The 18,912-nt window shown below is 38.6% G+C and overlaps 1 protein-coding gene across 1 annotated transcript in view; it reads right to left on the bottom strand.

Annotated features, from left to right (window-relative positions):
- Window positions 1–685: 685 nt before the first annotated feature.
- The window catches only part of rasgrf2b (Ras protein-specific guanine nucleotide-releasing factor 2b), a 46,548-nt gene continuing 28,321 nt past the window's right edge, over window positions 686–18,912 (bottom strand). The window contains exons 13-29 of the mRNA XM_042420124.1: window positions 18,393–18,529; window positions 17,786–17,868; window positions 17,189–17,437; window positions 15,547–15,639; window positions 13,485–13,972; window positions 11,644–11,769; window positions 10,183–10,272; window positions 9,323–9,429; window positions 7,946–8,058; window positions 7,189–7,249; window positions 6,481–6,584; window positions 5,570–5,654; window positions 5,270–5,467; window positions 4,719–4,798; window positions 4,505–4,622; window positions 4,349–4,417; window positions 686–3,187 (exon numbers count right to left, since the gene is read on the bottom strand). Of these exons, the coding sequence (XP_042276058.1) occupies window positions 3,095–3,187; window positions 4,349–4,417; window positions 4,505–4,622; window positions 4,719–4,798; window positions 5,270–5,467; window positions 5,570–5,654; window positions 6,481–6,584; window positions 7,189–7,249; window positions 7,946–8,058; window positions 9,323–9,429; window positions 10,183–10,272; window positions 11,644–11,769; window positions 13,485–13,972; window positions 15,547–15,639; window positions 17,189–17,437; window positions 17,786–17,868; window positions 18,393–18,529 (2,294 nt within the window). The 3' untranslated portion in view covers window positions 686–3,094. The remainder of the gene's footprint in view (window positions 3,188–4,348; window positions 4,418–4,504; window positions 4,623–4,718; window positions 4,799–5,269; window positions 5,468–5,569; window positions 5,655–6,480; window positions 6,585–7,188; window positions 7,250–7,945; window positions 8,059–9,322; window positions 9,430–10,182; window positions 10,273–11,643; window positions 11,770–13,484; window positions 13,973–15,546; window positions 15,640–17,188; window positions 17,438–17,785; window positions 17,869–18,392; window positions 18,530–18,912) is intronic.

Below are 18,912 nucleotides of genomic sequence, written 5' to 3'. Positions count from 1 at the left end.
GAATAATTAAGGATAGGGAATAATTAAGGATACTCCTTAATTATTCATTTTTTTAAGGGCAGTTTCAGTTTTGACATGTTGATTGTGTATGATTTAAAATCTAGTTCTGGTGTCTGACTAAAAGAAAAAATCTCATATGTACAAGTAGGTTATTAACTGGACTGTCCTATATATGGGAATAATATGAATACTTAAATTTAGTGGATCCGCTCTCAGTGTAGTTTTAGAAACATGCATTACATATAACCTTGGATGTCAGACATAAATATTCAAGGCTTCTTAGTTAAATTAAGATGAGTTACATAAGCTGCTATGCATTAGCTTTTGTGTCGGGTACTGTTTTCTCTGTAAACATACAGTGTGTACGAACAGTGTTTGACTGCTGTTGTGTAATCTGATGCCTGTCTATTGTATGAACCAGATATTTTCCACCACAGGTTTTTATTTTATAATTCAACAGGTGGTGGTTTCTTCCTGATTTATTGCCAAAGATAAAAAAGTGATTATTCCTCTGTTCTCTGGAGATTTTCAGATGAAAGTTGTTGATGAATTACACTACAGGATGATTGCTGTATCCTGTAGTGTGTCGTCAAATTAAGATGAGGCCAAATGATACAGCAGGTGAAGCCACTTAATGTCACTGCTGTAAAGCATAACACATCTTCCAAGAAAAGACGCAGACACATAAGGCATGTTGAATTTATTTCCCCTGCACCTACAAGTGAAAAATGCAAACAAATAAATAAACACACAAACAAACATACACACAAAAGAAAAATCACAATGCAAACAAACATAGCATCCTGTACTGTAGTCTCAAACCAGTATGTAAAACTGGCACTCAGAATTACAAACGCAGTGCAAAGGACAAGTTTTCCCAAAAAAAACAAAGCATGAAAACATTTCCTCCAATTAGTGGAACAAGGTTGTTCTATGAAGAAAGTTTTCTGCAGATGACCTCCAACACTGCTACTGCACATACCTGCCGACATCTGATCTGGCAACTTGGGTAACGTCAGACAGACATACAAAACTTATAGATCCATGTATGACAATTATTCATAATAAAGTTTAAGGGCCATGCAAATTAAAGGAGTTTCCCGGGAGAAAAAACAAAATGGGAGGGCACTGGGAGATGGCCTTGAAATGCGGGAGAAACCCAGGAAAAACAGGAGAGTTGGCAGGTCTGTCCTGCAGATGACATAGCCTCAAGACTATGCCTAACTTTGTGAGGTACACTAACAGACAAACGTGCCAGTTGATGGACAAAATATTGTTTTTATGCCTTATAACAGAGCCGGTTGACAGCTACAGAGACAAAAGTACTATAGAGAAGCAGAGGGAGAAGGTACAGGGAGCGTCCAGTCAGACGTGCACAACATGCAGCTGTTGTGTGCATGCAGGGCAACTATGTTCATTATATCAGCAATACGGAAAACAATTTGTGATTATTCAAATGCTACATTTTTTTAACCTTTAAGAGACAAATCTTTTTTTTTTAGAATAAAGTTTAAACAGATTTCTCGCAATACAAGAGCCTGGGATGCAAAACTAGAATTCAACATAAAGAGCAAGAGAGACAAAAAACAAGTCAACGAATCAATATTCACAGCATAACAATTCAAAAAATTTCTTTTCAGCAACCATATGATATGTGTGGAGTCACTATATACAAAAATAACATAAATACAGTATCTGATGAAATAAATAGCATGGTAAAGAACGATCATACTGTCACTCAAGCGAAGCTACATCTCAGAGAGTGCAAAAACTGTCCCAGCCTACATCTAAGAGTTACACACTGGGAACTGACTACACACATCAGTACCTGACAGTTTGTCAAAGCCAAAAAATCTAACTGCACACAGATGCTGAAAAAGCTTCGGGGCAGCAGAGGTTATAACAATGTTTAAACACTAGAGGGAGATATTTGCTGACGATCAATTGCTGCAATGCTTTTACTGTGATTACACTAACATGCTACGGTTTAGCCTACATTACCTATTTTCTGGAAAAAAAGGAAGTTGAATGAGTAGAACTACAATCCATTTTTTAAAGCAAATCTTAAAACAGTTCAAGCAGGATTTTCTATATATAAATCTTCAACTTTATGCTTGTGGATTGGCAAATGTGGGGATTTGACCTACACTACTGGAAGGCACCAATAAGGTTTTTACTTTATCATTCATATGGACATTTCAAAAAAAGGGAGCTGTCCATTCTCATGAGTAGCTTTTAGGCAGAGACCGTCTGAGGATAAATACAGTATTAATTCACTATCTCAAAATATTAGATTTCTCATTTTAAATGATCATTTAAGTGTTTCATTTTTGTGTCTTTCTACATTATATGTGAAGGCTTGAAGGCGTTTTGCCATACCCAGCCCGCTGAAGATGCATAGTGGCTTAGAGAGTCACTCTGGTAAGAGCGAGGCATGCTAAGCTGAGGGTCAGGGGTCAGGTTGAAGGCCATTTAGACAGTTACATCCCAAGCAGAAATCATGCAAATTTATGCAGTGACCATCGTGACAGAAAGCGTTTTTTTGGGGCTCTTGCTTCAGGACATGGCACGGAAATGCACAAGCAACAGAACACAGACAACAGCACAGAGACACTATCTCAGACATCTCTCTGTCACACTATCTGTATATGCTACATCTCTATTATATCCACGGTATTTTATCCATTCACTCCATGCTTTCAGCCTTTCCTGTACTCTCAGGCTGTCTGATGAAGTGTGATGTTATGTGCACCACACTCTCTGACTGAGAAATGATGAGCACACACAGCGACATGTCATTTCCTCAAAACTCTCATACAATGCAACCAAAACCTTTTCTTCTTGTTCTCCTTGAACACAATCAATTCAACACCTTGTCCCCTTTTCACGCTCCGCCAGTCGCTTGCTCAACCCTTCTCAAAGTTGACTCTCAAGACCTTTCTGTCTTGTCAATCGGTCTCCCTCTTATTTCTGCTTCCACGTTTCTCCGAAAACTTCCTGATTTCCTCTTGATTGATTGATTGAGATTGCGTGGGCGTGTTGCCCTTGGGGGTCCAGGTTTGGCAGGCTCCCACTGGCCACAAACAGCGGCCACTCAGGCAGGAAGCCTGGGCTCGATCTTCAGAGAGAGATCATAGAGTGTGTCTTCATCCATGATCAGTGTCTTGTCCAGAAGGTACTGGGTCACCTTGGCAGAAAAAACGATGGAGGATTCACATCAGCAACCTGTATTTACAGGTTAATCTAAATTTTGTTATTTTCAGTATTTAACATGTTTTGCAGTCTCACAGAGCCACATAACAAATATTAGCCTGCTTATTAAAGTCTTGAAAGTCTCAGTAGGAAATAAACCAAAATGACTTTGCAAGTGAGTCACTTACAAAATATTGTGCTAACAATGTGCAAATTGAGTTTACAGCTCATTGTTAATCTTATTCTTAAAGTTTTCTGATAAATCTGGCTAATAGCTGCGAGGGTTAAATTGATACTCTGTGGGTGTTTGAGAGATTAATAACTAGTAGGAAAAATAGAGGACTGAACATTAAAGCTGACTTTTATAAGGTCATGGTTTTGGCATTCAGAAACATATTTCAACTTTACCCAAAAGACAGCCATATATCAAAGTGATTTTCAATAATCCTTTCACAACAGCCAACGCCAGTACTTTCATAAAGGATCTGTGTTGTCAAACATATGCCTCTATCTTGCTATAGTAGTTTTATACAGTTAATGCTTTTGTCCCAAGTTTACTCCATATCATTTGGGTCTACAAAATTTGATTAATCGCAAGTTTGTTTGAATTTTGCACCACTGAAGTACAATATTGACAGGTCCTCCATCATTATGGTCCTGGTCTTTTTTTTTTTTAATGCCCATCATTATTCCCTAAAGCCCAAGTTAACATATTAAAATTACTTGGTTTGTCTGACCAACAGTCAAAAACTCCAAAATTTTGAGTTCATTATGATGGAAAACTAGGGAAATGAGCAAATATTGACATCTGAAAAGTTACTGTAAGTTTTTTTTTTTTGGCATTTAAAATGATTTAAATGATCAAAATTGTTGCCAATTATTTTTTCTGTCAATGAACTTATTGATTAATCATCTAATTATTTCAGCTCTGGAGTAGTACCATGTATAGTGGGGGTCAAATATTTGCCCCAGGGACTGATAGGACGTTAAGGCCTTCTGTTTATGATTTTTAAAGCACTTTGTAATTTTGCTTTTAAAATATTAAATAAATAAAGTTCATTATTTATTATTGCTTATTATATGCTGTTTTGATGCTCTTGAGAAAGACATGGCCCATCGATTAAAGACAGAATCCAGTGTGTTCAGAAAAAGGTACCTTGGGTTGATGCTCTATTCTGTAGGGCGTCTGCTGGAACTGTCGGATCTCTCTGATGATGTGGGAAATCTGAGGAAAATGTGGATTTTAAGTTGATATCAGTACAGTTGAAAGATAAATTGTACATTGTACATTTTGATGCATGTGTGTGCGTACCATCCTCATTTTGGAGAAGTTGACAAGACCTTCCTCTGTGAAATTGGGTGTTCCCTCCTCAATAAAGGCCAGGTCTGTCAGGTACATTCCCAGGTATGGCACACATGGAGGGTTGCAGCTATTGAGAGAAAAGCAGTAACGCACATAAACAAAACCATTTGTCGCTCAACTTTAATGTGGCGTGTACAATAATATCGCATCTGAAAAGTCTCACTTTTTCAGGGTCTCCCTCAGATTTTTGAACCTTCCCTCAGAGGACACGGTTTTCTGCAGTTTATCCATCAGGGCTTTAGTCTGGACACACAAATACATATTTCAAATCATAAAACACTACTTACTCTAAAGTACAGAGAACAAATGAGATTGCTGCATTAATCTCAGAACCACTTGCTCTTAATAAAAGATATAATCATGATGAAATGACTAAATCAAATTTGCTTCAGTCTCAAATTGCCAGCGTGGATTGGTATAGAGACAGACTGTCTGGTAATTGGATGGCTATGGGTTTAATCGATTCAGTGTTCATCAGAATTAAGCAAAGAGCAGATACTAAACATTACATTTCTGCTTTGAGCTCTGTAATGACATCCATTCTCCCAGGGGGATACAAATTTATAAACTCTGCAGAGACAAAAGTGCTTTCTTCTAACAATCTCTGAAAAGGGGAACTACATAAATTTGTATTGATACACAGCACTTACTGACAACTTGTGTTAAGCTTTCTGTATAATTTTTAGGTTTTAACTACAACAAGATGGAGTATACCTGTTTGCTGATTTTAGCCCAGGTCTTCTTTAAACGATAGATGGCACTGCGATTGAGCGCGGATGTGATCTCCAGTACGCCGTTGTAGTTGTTGAGACAGCGGCAGATATCAGCCACTGCCACCCACTTCTCTATGGAGCTGGCCCTCGAGCCTACATCGGTGTGGGTCATAATCTGTGACGCCACCAGGTTACTCATCTTTACATAGAAGAGAACAGAGAAAATAAAAAGGTATTGCAGAGGATACTTACAGAGAAGTCTGAAAACAAAAAGGTACTTGAAGACATTTAAAGAGCTTACATCATTGAAGTGTTGACTCGTTTTCATGATGTATGGCGTCCTTTCTGTCTTATCAACCTTCATCCAGCCCTGGCCCAGGAACTCTCTTAGAGAGGGAGGATAAAGATATGTGATATATCCCAGTCAGCCAGAAACCAGATCCGATCACTCACACTGAAATGTGGCACAGTAATCTCACAAGATATGTTACTTTATATTAGCTAAAACCTGTGACACAGCAGGGGTTGAAAGGGCTTTCTTGAACTGAAAAAGCAACGTAATTACAAACAGCTGCTGCGAAAGACTTTGCTCAATCAAGAACTGAACATAATGTGTATAATATTATTTTTGTATGAAAATCTTGTTTATAGCCAGAACATAAACATTTGAGGAACTACTAAACGGCTTTGCTTCTAAAATTTAGCTGCATTCCTAGATTGTTAATTGAGTAAAAATTCACTAGACGGTGGTACAGTGAGTGTTTTAACTTATTTATTCTGCTATATGATATGTAATGCTATGCAGAAATATGTTTCATTATATAGAAGAAATACAAACACATTTCCACCTAACTTCCACCAACAGTAGGGGAAACTGGGGTATATTACTTAATCAAAAATATTTCCAAGATGTATTATTCAATAATTAAATGACTAAACATGAGTCATTTTTACCATCATTGTGGTAGCAGTTTACTACATAGCCAATATCTTATGGAAATAAAACCCTCATCTTTTCAAACACAAATTTAAAACTGAGAGTTATGAAGTTCAAATGTAATGCCTCAGTATTCATTGGTAGATGTCCCTCTGAGAGCACATTGAGTGTGAGCTAAGCTGAAGTGTCTCATCATACACAGTATCCATAAAGTTGATGAAGTTTTGTTTGGCCTGATGCAGCTCATAGTGTGAGAGAGTTATGAGAGGACTGACTCATAAGGAATGCTCCTGAAGACAATGTGATCCAGCAGAGTGATTTGTTCAGCCAGCTCCATTGCTGAGAGAGACTCAAAACACTCCGCCTTCGGACAGTCCGCCTAAACACACATACGGACATGCATCCACAGACACACACACACACACACATACACAGACAGGCAGATGCAAGGTCCAGTTATAAACAAATAATCACACTAACACAAATAACAAAGAGTTATAAATATCTAATAGACAGACTAGCTATGATGAATATGTTTTATGACAGTTCACAGTCCCCTCGAGACTGTCAACTGTCAGGAAAGGGTGTATTTACCCCTTCTGCCTGGAGGATAGGAGAGCGTGTACCGACCAAGGCGCATATTACAAAGACAATGGAGTGTATCTGTGTGCAATACTCTGTCATAATTAAGTCAAGACAATTAATGACATGTGTGACTCCTGATGTTCTGAGAACCGGTAAAGGTATTTGGAGGAGGTGTATATCAGTGTGTAAGTACTTTAGGGTGTCTGGTTTCATGAAACGAGCTCAACCCATAGAGCACCACATAAATATTTAAAATGAAAAGCTCTATCACTCCACTAGTCTGAAATACCAAGAGGTTTAGGTTATGCAGCAAAAGGTAGAATTTCTCTTTCATATTGCAATTTACTGCTGCTTGATCCAGTAACATAATAATCAAGTTAATCATGCAATTTTCTCACCATCTGTAAGATGTCCTCTATCCTCAGCTGGGCATCATCCTGCTCGTCTTGAGAAAGGGCACTAGGGAATAGAACAGAATAGGATGAAGGTTTTGTAATAATTAAAAGCTACATGCAAGATGTTATTATGGCAAGAACTCTTTGATTGACTTTCAGTGTTTTATTCAAGTGTTTACATGTCGCTGTCCAAGTTTTTTCAAAGCCATGAAAATGAAAAGGCTCTCTCAAGTCACCTGTAGTTGGTTTCTTAAGACTTGAGTAGCTTAAGGTAGCTTAATACTTGTCCCCAAACTAAATGTATGATTTCACATGGTGCACAAGATTGTTGTTTCTGAAATATGAAGTGATTTTTATTTTGTGGATGGCATTAGTAATCTGTAGATGGTGGTATCTTCCTTCTAAACCATTCAGAAAGTGGTGTCCCCAAAGGAAGGTTGTTTTTACATGTGTCCCCATAGTATGTTTAAACATATATATGTGTGCGTGTTTGTGTGTGTGTATACCAGGTATTACTCATGTTATATTTCTGTTGTTGTCACATAAATCTGTTTACACAGTCACATTGTCGAGTCCCCATTATGTAAATCCTTAAATTTTAGAGTGAAGATTTGTCTTAATGTTAAGGTATGGTTAAAGTATGGTTAGGGTTAGATTAAGGTAAGAGTTAGAGGAGTAGTGGTTAGGGTTAGGGTTAGGGTTAGTCAATGTAATGTCCTCTGAAGTGATGGAAACACCACTGTGTGTATGTGTTCTGTACCTTAGTATGTTGGCAGTAGCTTTTCTCTCTTGAGGCAGAAGGTCTGGATCTCTGAGCACTTCCTCCAGGAGACAGATCACTGACATCTTCAGCTCCCCATTCATCTCAAAATCCTAAACATACAAACACACACGCACACACACTACTATGAACTTCTATACTTGAATTACCTTCATCTTGACCAAAATCTTTTTCTAACCTTAACTCTAAAACCAGATCTTCACACTTAAACAGTCTTTTAAAGAAGTAAAGGCCAATAAAAACGTTTCTCTCACTCTCAAAGTCTAAAACTTGTATTGTTTGTCACAGATAAAGTTAGAGGTGAACAAAATTATCCATCATGGTATAATTAATTTTATATCATGATATTAGTATATTTTGTGATATAGTGTTTGTAATATTTTCTGTAAAATTAATTAAGAAAGTGTTAATTGATAAAATAACACAGGAATGTCTGTTTTTACTGAATCCAGCAAATTAAAAACCTGATAAGGTATCAGATTGATGCACCAACTCTATAAAAGCCAGGCATTGTTATCAATTAATCCTGCTTGTTCATTTGTAACACTGTCTGCAATTCCCTACAAACTTAAGATACGAAAGGGATATCTACTTTAGATGTAAAAATTCTGATCTTGATAAATTTCTATCATCTCAACCAAAATAGAGGTACAAGACAAACACAGACCAGAATTTTACACATATTTTATGCTAAAATACCTGGCAAGTGATTCCATTCTGTATTCCTTTCTGTCCATTAATGACTTTTGATCATAATCTCTGTTGTATAATTGTTCATGTCCTCAGACCACCCATTCCTCTGCCTGAACTCCCTCTTTCCTTCCAGCCTTAACGCCCTCTTTTCCTCCTATTTTTCCCTGTCGCTTCTACCCCAATTTAACTCCTGTTCAAAGGTCAGTTTTAACAAGCCCTTTGTTCTTTGGCATCCAAAGGAAAAATGTGAGTGGGTGTATACAGTATGTGAGTGTTTGTAGTTGCCTCTGCATTAATAAGCTGACCAAAGCTGGCCTGTCAACACAGCATTTTATATTATTGAAGAAAAATACATAAAACAGATCGATGCAGTTAGACTGGAAGGACCTCTAGGCAGGGAGTCAGGCAATTATGTTGATATTCAGTTCATTAGAGGCACCACTGTTTAGCAGTAGAGTAGGTAGGTGGACTGAGGTGGGTGGAGCTGGTTGTCCATCTGACACAGCAATAATATTTGGTGTGTTTGTGTGCATATGGTTGGGTTGTTTACATGCTCAAGTGAGAGCAGTGGAGCAGAGAGAATGCATCAGACACCTGCTTTAATGAGACCACAGACTTGATCAACCAAGCAAAATCGGCGAACCCCACCCCACCCAGACAGACCTGTGAGTGTTTGGAGACCCAGTGCCGCAGTACGTTGAGAACTCTGTTAGTTGCAGCTCGGCGGATGATGAACTCTTTATCACAAGTTCTTTCAGAGTTTGTGAACACTGAAGGAAAATTTTAAACAAAAAAAAAAGGAAGAGAGAAACAGAGAGAGAAAGAATGTGTTATTTTAATGTTGTGTGATAACATAAAATGTCCAGTGATTATCTGGGGATAAATAACAAAAGCATCTGTAGTGGGAAAGTAATCAAATTTTGTACTTAAAGAGTAGCAGTATCACAGTGGAGTTAAAGTATTGGCAGCAAAGTGTAATAAACTATTAAAAGTAAAAGGATGGTCCTGTGAACTGTGAAACTGAGAAAAAAACTGAAAAATAAGATTTTTAATTAAATAATTTGGGTGGACAGACCATTTAATGCTTTAATTGTATCAATCTTTTCATTGGTCCAGGCAGCTCTACATCTACGAGTTAACTACATATACTCTAGTTCATAGTAATGCGATGTATTTTAAAGGAAAACGCAACTACCACAATTATAATGAAGAACACAATATTTTCTTTTGATACCTCTGTACATTATCATACCAAAAGCCTTGAAATATTTACTCCTGTAGGTAAAACATATCAGATAAAAATATATTATGACTATTGTAGACTGGAACAAAAACAAAATCTGCCACTCATTAGTGTATTTGCCCCATTAATTCAGCTTTATACAGACTGTTCTTAATTCACATTAACTCTGAAAAACATACCTGGTCTTAATATTAAGTTTTACAGAATGTCAATTCATAGTATGTGTGTGTGTGTATGTGTGTGTGTGTGTGTGTGTGTGTGTGTGTGTGTGTGTGTGTACCTGGTGGTGTACCGTGTCCTGCTGCTGCTGTGGCAATAGCAAAGGCTGAAGCAGGAGAGACTGAGCAGCGGGAGTTCTCCCCTGACTGGACTGCAGACACAAATACACAAAATTATCATCAACGACAACAATTATCATCAAGAGGAGGGACCACCAGTGTATAAAAATTAACTTTCATTTCCTCCTAACATATGAAACATAATTACAATGGTCACACATTTCGATACATATTTTTATGTGACATAAATGTCACAGTGGCTATTATAATCAAATTACATTTTCATGACAATCACAGCTTCGTGAATGTTCCTGTGTCAATCACAATAACAATATAATTTATAATTCACTTGGCAATATCTTGATTGAATATTCACCAAAGAGTGTAAGACCTATGGAAAAAACCTATGAAAAAATAAGGCAGAATACACACATTTAATGGCTATATTGTAATTGAATTTTAAAAAGTGTTTTTAATGCAGAGAGTATAATGTTTGTGGAAAATTGACAAGTTTATTTAGTTCATATACTTATTACAGCAGGATTAAATATGTAACAAGAAAAAAAAGAAGAAAAGTGAAAAAAATATTTGAACTTCTGTTTGTGAGTGTTTTTTAAATTTTCATTTGTATACTCCAGTCCATAAGAAAACATAAAATCATATATATACCATTTGTACATATATTATTATGTTTAACATACACTGAATTCAATGCATAATTTCTTATAATAATAAACTCAAGAAACAGTCTCTAAATACCAGAAAGGTATAGGCTGAAGCCTAAGCCAATTACACCTATTAATTAATTAACTACCCTTTTAAACTCATATAAAGACTTTCAAAAAAAAATAAAAATGTCATCATCATCATAACGATCACCATCAGTGTTGCTTTCATTATTGTAATCTTTATCATCATTATAGTTATCATTGATGATGAGACCTTCAATAATCAATATCAATCATCAACATCATTGTCATTACTGTCACAGACGGATTACAGATCATATATATCTTCCGCACTGTTGACAACAATATTTTCAACAACACTGTCATACAGGAACCCCCTCTGTGATCATACAAGTCATCACTTTTAACTGAAATCATCATCATCATCATCATTATCATCCAACTCAATCTGACTGAGAGTTTATTGGCTCTGCAGCTGTCCTACATGCAGGAGACACTCCCTTTACAGTCCCTTTAAATCATCCAGAAAGTCTATTTAACTGGGCACATCTCAAAGAAGACCATCCCAAGTGTGCGATGGTCTGGCTGTGTTTGAGCTTTGTATTATGCTTCTGTACTAAAGATGTCAGGCTGCAGGGTCAGAGATCTTTGCCTGACTGTGTCTCTCTGCAGAGTAGCCTGTCAGTGGGCACAGCACTGCCCACTGTCGAGACCTCTGGCTATGGCGTAGTGGTCTAGCCATGAGTCATAAACCACACACACATACAGTCTTACCTCCAGGCTGTCTGTAGCGGAGGTGTCGAGGTGTGGAAGGGGAGCGACATGGTGACATGTCACCTGCTTCACTGCTCTGAGGAGATTCTGGGATGATTTTCTCCAGTGACACTGACTCCAGCACAGCTAGATTGGAGGAGAGGATAATGACAAGAATAATGATGATGATGATGATAATGATGATGATGATGACCGTCACGGTGGTGGCCATTACTGTTGCTGCTTTACTGGAGAGGAGAACTTTATCATACTCAGGTTTGCCGTAGAGCAGAGACCAGTATAACCAGTGGACAACACCAAGACTTTATTTGTTCCCTGAACATTTTTGTATGTGTGTGCACATTCATTTATGTGTACAGTACTGTGTGTGTATCTGCATCCATATAGACAAACATGCCTGTGTTTCATATTTGATTAGCATCGCAAAGGTTCAATCAGAATTCCTTTGATGTCTTTGAATGCAAACATATTTAACCTTTGGATGTGCACAGTGACCAGGAAAAGGGCCGATAATTCAAGTCTGTCTAGGAATTCCAACAACATGTATGTACTGTATGTTATGCATGCTTTGCTTCGGCAATACATTGTTTCATTCCAACAAGACTTCTAATCTAAAATTAAAAGAAAGAGATGGAAAGACCATTTCAAACTGTAAGAGGTTACACCTAATGACTCTCTTCATCATGGAAGTCACATGCAGTGTTCACAAACACACAACTACAGAGAAAAGTCAAGAAAAGGCCTTCATCAACTGACAAATGGGAAGATATACAAATGGTTGTATGTTCATAGATATATATAAACACACATAAATACTCTGACTGATTAAGAAACCGAGAGACAGTATGCAGAGGAGGTGAGAGTGGCATGTTGGTACGAGCACTGATGGCTCTTTGTTTCCTAGTGAGCAGTTAGCAGCTGTCACACATGCACACGCTCGGGCACACACACACACACACATATTGTGTGTGCACATGCTAATGAGGGTCTTACTGCAGCTTGTCCTTGCTGTGCTGTTTCAGATGCTCTGACGCTATCTCTCTCCAGTCTTAGAGGGCTGTTTAACCACTACTATTAGAAGATCTGAGCAGCTTAGCTGACTCAAGCACACAAATGAAAAGAGATAATGATGTCCCACCAGGTGCCTGTTCTGCTCTTACAGTGAACACTTCATGCTGTGTCATTTGATGAGTGACCCCAAGCTCTTCATAACTATTTCAGTATGCCAATAAGGCTCTGTATGTTAATGTTGAGTCACTGAGGATATATAGCTTATATACTCAAAGAAAAAAAACTGTACATGTTATCCAGCTGCACATGGCAAGAGGCTATGCACAGCGCTGGAGATGAAAATAAACACGTTTTACACATTTAAATCATTGGCCAGTGCTTCACAATTTTCCAAATGACTGTTACAGCCCAGAAAGTAATTACTATCGTTGAATTTTTGTTTAATTTGTTCCACAACCCTGTTAACATACTGTTATAATTTAGAGTTAAGTCTTTATCACTGTTGCTTTCTAAATTATGGTTTAAAGGAATAATAATTGTGGTTAAAAGAATATAATTGCCTTTTTGGTACAGAAAGAAATCCTGTGTCTGTGGAACAGATAATTCTTGATTTAAATAAAAAATGTGTATTTTGGAGTTCTTGTGCAGCTGCTTGTGTTTAGACATTTAACATTTGAGAACTTTATAAAACCCCATAAAAAAGGGTTTTATAGAAAAACATGTAAGGAATAAAAATAGTTTTGCTTTGGTGTCAGTATAACTCAGGTAGTGGCAGCCCTGATGTACAGAACAAGTGTTTTTGCATCTGTGTACAGTGTATTTCAGCTTACCTCTGCGGATGCTTCGTCTCAGTTTGCCACAGAAGGGGTCGATCCTCGGCAGCTCCTCACCCTCTGCAGCCTGGTAGGGACTCTGGTCCGGGGATGAGGGAATGGGAGGATTTTGGTCCTGTGGTGATTTGGAATTGTTGGGCGGGGGGGAGGTGGAGGAGGGAGGAGGAGAAGATGTCGTCGGGGTTGGGGTCTGAGATGTTGGGGTTTGGGGGGTGTGTGCAGATGTGGGGCTACTGGCAGCAGACTGGGAAGTGTTGTGATTTACGCTAGAGTTGGAAAGAGGACTGGTTAGGTCGAGTCCCCCAACCCTGGCCGTGATGGGTGAGTGGAGAGAAAGCTTTCGTGTTCGGACAGGTGAGGAGGTGCGGGACGGGATGGAAAGAGGAGGGGGAGAGGAGAACTTGCGGCAGAGACGAGGAGATTTGTCGTTTATGTGCTCACCACCCCTGTTATTCTGATTCGTAGCAAAGAACAGCTCCAAGGACCTGAAAGGGGGAAAGAGGCAATATCTTAGCAAAATAATAGGAGATTTAAAAAGCAATAAAGAGAGAGCTCAGGGAAAAGGATGAAAAGTAAATGTGCAATTGCAGTACCTCAAAATAAGACCTTGCTTGTCTCTATACCCTGAACGATAAAAGGTTTGTTCGCAAATTAATTTCATCGTATAGTTTTTCTATATTTGAAATATACAGTATGTCTGGTATAAGGCCAAAAGAAAAGGGCATAATGTGTATGGCATTCAAAGTTAAATTTTGGGCATTTAGCTGACGTCCAGAATGACTTATAATGAGAGGGCACGTCCAGTGCAGGCAGAAAGTATTAGAACAGTAACACAGGTTTCATTGTATTGTGTCCGTTCTCCAGCACACTGGACTGGAAACCAAAAAATGCCTTTAAAGTTCTCTCTCAGCTTTATTTTAAGCGTTTTCACATCCACATTAGATGAACTGTGTAGCCGTTTCTATACATGGTTCCCCTTTTTTTTTTAGAGTAAGAAAGGTAATTGGAAAAGTTACTATAACATAAACTTAAATTAATTCAATATCTGGTTGCAAATCCTTGACTGTCTAAAGTGTATGACCCACAGGCACCGGCAAACAACAGGTGTCTTCACTGTACCTGCTTCTTTTTGTGGATTTTTGCCTTAAGTCTGGTCCTCGGCAAGTGAAACATATGCTCAGTTTGATTGAGGACAAGTGACTGACTTGGCCTTGGGCAAGAAATGTTCACTGTTTAGCCCTAAAAATCCTGGGTTGTCCTAATATTGTGGGTCTATGTACAAAAGGGGCTAATATTAACCTAAAAGTGTTCAGCCAGCATGGATGTGAACATCAAACAACCTTACTGATGATTTTTGTACCTGATTATATGCCTAAATTGCATTAATGTTTTATTGCAGATTACATTTGCAACATTTAAACGCCTTATTTACTAAGCAATGAAAGTGCAAACGCTTTAATCAACAAGCATTTATTTTGGTTATCAATTCTGTAACCAAATTAACACTGCTCAGAGAGAACTACATCAAGGGAGGAGTAATCATGCATAGATAAACACAGCCATCGTTTGCTCACACAAGCCTTTTATTCAGCAGGAAATAGAAGAACAAATTGCATCCCAGATTGAAAGAGGAAAAATGAAAGGACAGAGGAAGAAAAGAAGCATGAGAAGCAAAGAGGAATATATTAGAAGAGAAGAAGCAAGCGGTGGAAGAAGAAGAGACAGGCAGCTACTTGCAGAGAGGGAAATAAAACAGACTGAAGAGAAATGATAAAAAAAGATCAATGTGGATAAAGAGAGGAAAAAAGCTTTGAGTAAGTGATGCTACAGTGAGAGAACATGCTACACACTGGCTCCAGGTTCCTGTATTCATGCTTAAAATTAACCTAAAATATTTCCACTTGCAACCCCCATGAGTTGTTGTAGCCCATCCATATACAGAGATAGATAACGGGTAGATATCATGCATCAGTGACCAAGACCAGAGGAGAAGAAGAAAAGGAAGAAAATGTGGGAAAGAGACAGAAAGGAAGGACAAAGAGAGAGAGGAGTTGGTTACTTGGACTGATCCATGGCTATCTTCTTGATCTTCAGACTGTAGTCAGGACAGATGGATGAGATGGACAGACGGTCATATGAGTGGTACTGTGCCCTGTAGTTGGAGGGAACACGAAGAGACAGAGGGATGGATGACACAGAAAAAAACAATTAAATGGATGGTTGTGATGGCTGGATTTAGACAAAAATGAGAAATGCAAGTGGGACATGTGACAGAAATGGAGGATGGTTCGAGGGGAGATGATGAGAGGGTGATAAATGAATCTCCAGGAAGAGGAAAGGTGTGCTTGAGGAGGAGGGGAGGCAGTGTGTGAGTGAGAGAACACGAGAGCATATGTTCAGTGTCCCAGATATTGACACATGACCACATTGGAGAAAAATCCAGTGCAAAAAGGACGCACAGAGCTGAGTAAAAGTCTGTGTATCTTAACATAACAGTGATGTGCATAGACTCTCTAAGAGGCATGAAAAATAAAATAGGAGGCACCTCCTAGAAAAATAGAAAAACAGAGGGGCATTTGAGTTAACCAAAGGGGGGCATTTGAGGTGCATTTCAGTTCTAGGTTCAAGGAGTAAGGTTCAATTTAATTATCTGTAAAAACATGATCCAATCTTTGACAACAAATGCTAATTAAAAGAAACTACAATAAATATCTGCGACATAAAAGATGTATATAGAACCACTAAACTACTGTATAAAAGCGCCTTAAAAAATAAACACACAAGGTTAAAAAGGCTTCAAAGTAATAACTGTTGGAATGCATTAAATCATGTCCTCTTTACAAACCTCCTATTGTACTCTGAGGAAAAAGAAAAAGAAAAAAAAGGTTGGCTAGAAGGACCATTGAGCGGCTCATGTGTCCCTCTGCAGTGACCTTAAGGACCAAATCGAAGCAGATCCTGTTCAAGTTAAGGCTTAAAAAAAGGTAGTCATCCTGCACACCTCTAGTAACTCGACGAGTCCCCCCTGAAGCCACAGGCCATAGGCTTTACATACAAACCTGCTCTTGGACAGAGGAAAAGACAGAGCTTTTCCTGTTGAAAAGCTACGTTAAGTAAAGCCAAGGAAGAATTATAAACACACAATTCTGATGCAGCCAAAGGCTAATAAAAGAGAGAGTGCATGAGTAAAAGGAGAGAGAAAGAGAAACTCCTCATCTGACACGCAATATATTCCTATAACTGTGCCAAAAACTTTGTTGAAGCATCTGTTCTGCTGGCGTCCACACACAAGCTGGTATGTATTTCAGCCAGTATGTATTTAACCTTGCGCACAGAGGTGGGAGACGCCTCCCGAGTCCAAAACACTGACCCCAGTCTGACTACATCGTTCACAGAATTTAAAAAAGACAGGGAAACTAATAAAACACTCCAAGCACACTCACATAAAGCCAATGCACATTCTTGCACGTTGCATAAACTTGTACAAACACACATATAGCTAGACACACACAAACATCGATATAAAAATATGTGCAAACACACAAGTTCACATTCATGTACATTAAAGACATTTATGGAGTCCATACTGGTAAAGGTGTATTATGGGAAGATTTATGATGTGCCTTTGCCTCTGTGGTGGCCTGCATCTACATCTGTGTTTTTGTGTTTGTGTTCACATTTGCATGTATATAGTGGATGACCTGATAGGAATAGAAGAGAAGGGCTTCTTGTAGATGTCGGCCAGTTTGTCCATGACTACCGTTGCCGTGGTGAAGATCCTGTATGTGTGCAGGAAGGTGTTGAGGAAGTCTATGGAAAGGAAGCGCAGGTCGGTCAGCCTCTCCAGCAGGCGTTCCACGCTGGCGTAGCGGATCTGGGGGACCTTGCAGGAGTTCAGCGTCTTGCTGAAGCAAATGTCAACATCATCTTTATGGAGACGCACATCGGATCTGATGGATACACACGCATACACACACATAACCAAGCATGGGTGACTGCCGGACTGGTAAACAAGAAAAAAGGTTATGAAAGTAGCTGAGCAAAATTAAGCAAAAAAAAAAAAAATCCATATATCCCAAAGAAGGATGCTAAAACAGGGGTGCATACCAAAGAATACTGTAGATGTCAGATTTTAACAGCATAAATAAACATTAAAAAAGCATAATACAAAACATACAACCTAAACATCAACTGTAAATCAACACAACTTTGTCGCCCAGATATGCTTTAAACTCTTATTTTGCAACATTGGCATGAAGAGATGGTGTTCCTCTTCACACACACACAAACACACTTACTTGATCATATGAGGCACGGTGACTTTAGAGTTCTCCTCAAATACACTGGTCATCAAGCCATTACAGCGGATATTATCTATACACTGCAATGACATAGAGAAAAACAAGACTATTATTGAAGGAATGAAGTGAAACAATGGCAGCAAGAGGGAAAAAGCAGATAACAGGTTGAGTCTGCAATGTCATAAAACATGCTTTTGAGAAAAATACTCTATATTTTACTTTAACATAATCTTTCTGCTACTTATTTGCTTATCTGAGTGCTTCTATCGGATTCACACAAATGCTGAGACTTGTTTTAAAATTACTTTAGGAGTCAGGTTGTTAAGGGATTGGGGAAAAAAGACCCCATTTAAAACTGTCATTGTTTGTTTTTGTCTGATAAGAATTAATCCAGTCTGACATGCTTGTATGGTGCTACTCTGTTTGTGGAGTACTGAGGCAGTGAGCTGAACTCACCCCTGGGGAGCTACACCCGTGTCTCTGTTTACTTATCACTAAGTCCTCTCAATGCCCAGAGGAGACATGCTCTCGCTATTTGGAGGTTCTTGTTATTCTGTGTTTGTCTGGGTGTTGGTGTGTGTATGTGTGTCACTTTGTGTATTACCTGGCTGATATCACTGGTCCATGCAGCCTTCTCCTGCCGCGATGGTGCCAGTAACACCACAGTGAATGAAGGTGAGTCTGATGGCTCCACTACAAGCTTGAAGTCCAGCTGACCAAAAACCTGACCGCCAGCTTTAGCTGTATGATGAAGGAAAAATATACAGCATTTGTATTTTCTATAGTACGGCAGACCTCTACATGATGATGATGATAGTAAAATCCACACACAAACATACACACACATACACAGTTAAACAGGTTAATTAAATGGACCTGCTATCTCCATTCCCCGCACCCCTGAAGCTTAAGCTTCAAGGGTGCGGGGAATCCTTGAAAAAAAAAATGGACCTATAATGTCAAAAGATCATAACCTGACATTTAAAGGGGTGAGCATGTGATATTTAAAGGGAAGTAATTTCTGGATACTTATCATCTGACACCTAATTAACCTCCATAAGTGGTGAGGGGCCTAAATGAGCCAATAAGAGCTGCCAATGTAGACAGACTGCCTCAGCAATGTA

Source organism: Thunnus maccoyii, chromosome 9 (assembly GCF_910596095.1).
Source record: "Thunnus maccoyii chromosome 9, fThuMac1.1, whole genome shotgun sequence".
NCBI lineage: Eukaryota > Metazoa > Chordata > Actinopteri > Scombriformes > Scombridae > Thunnus > Thunnus maccoyii.
This window is presented reverse-complemented; position numbering and strand designations above follow the sequence as displayed.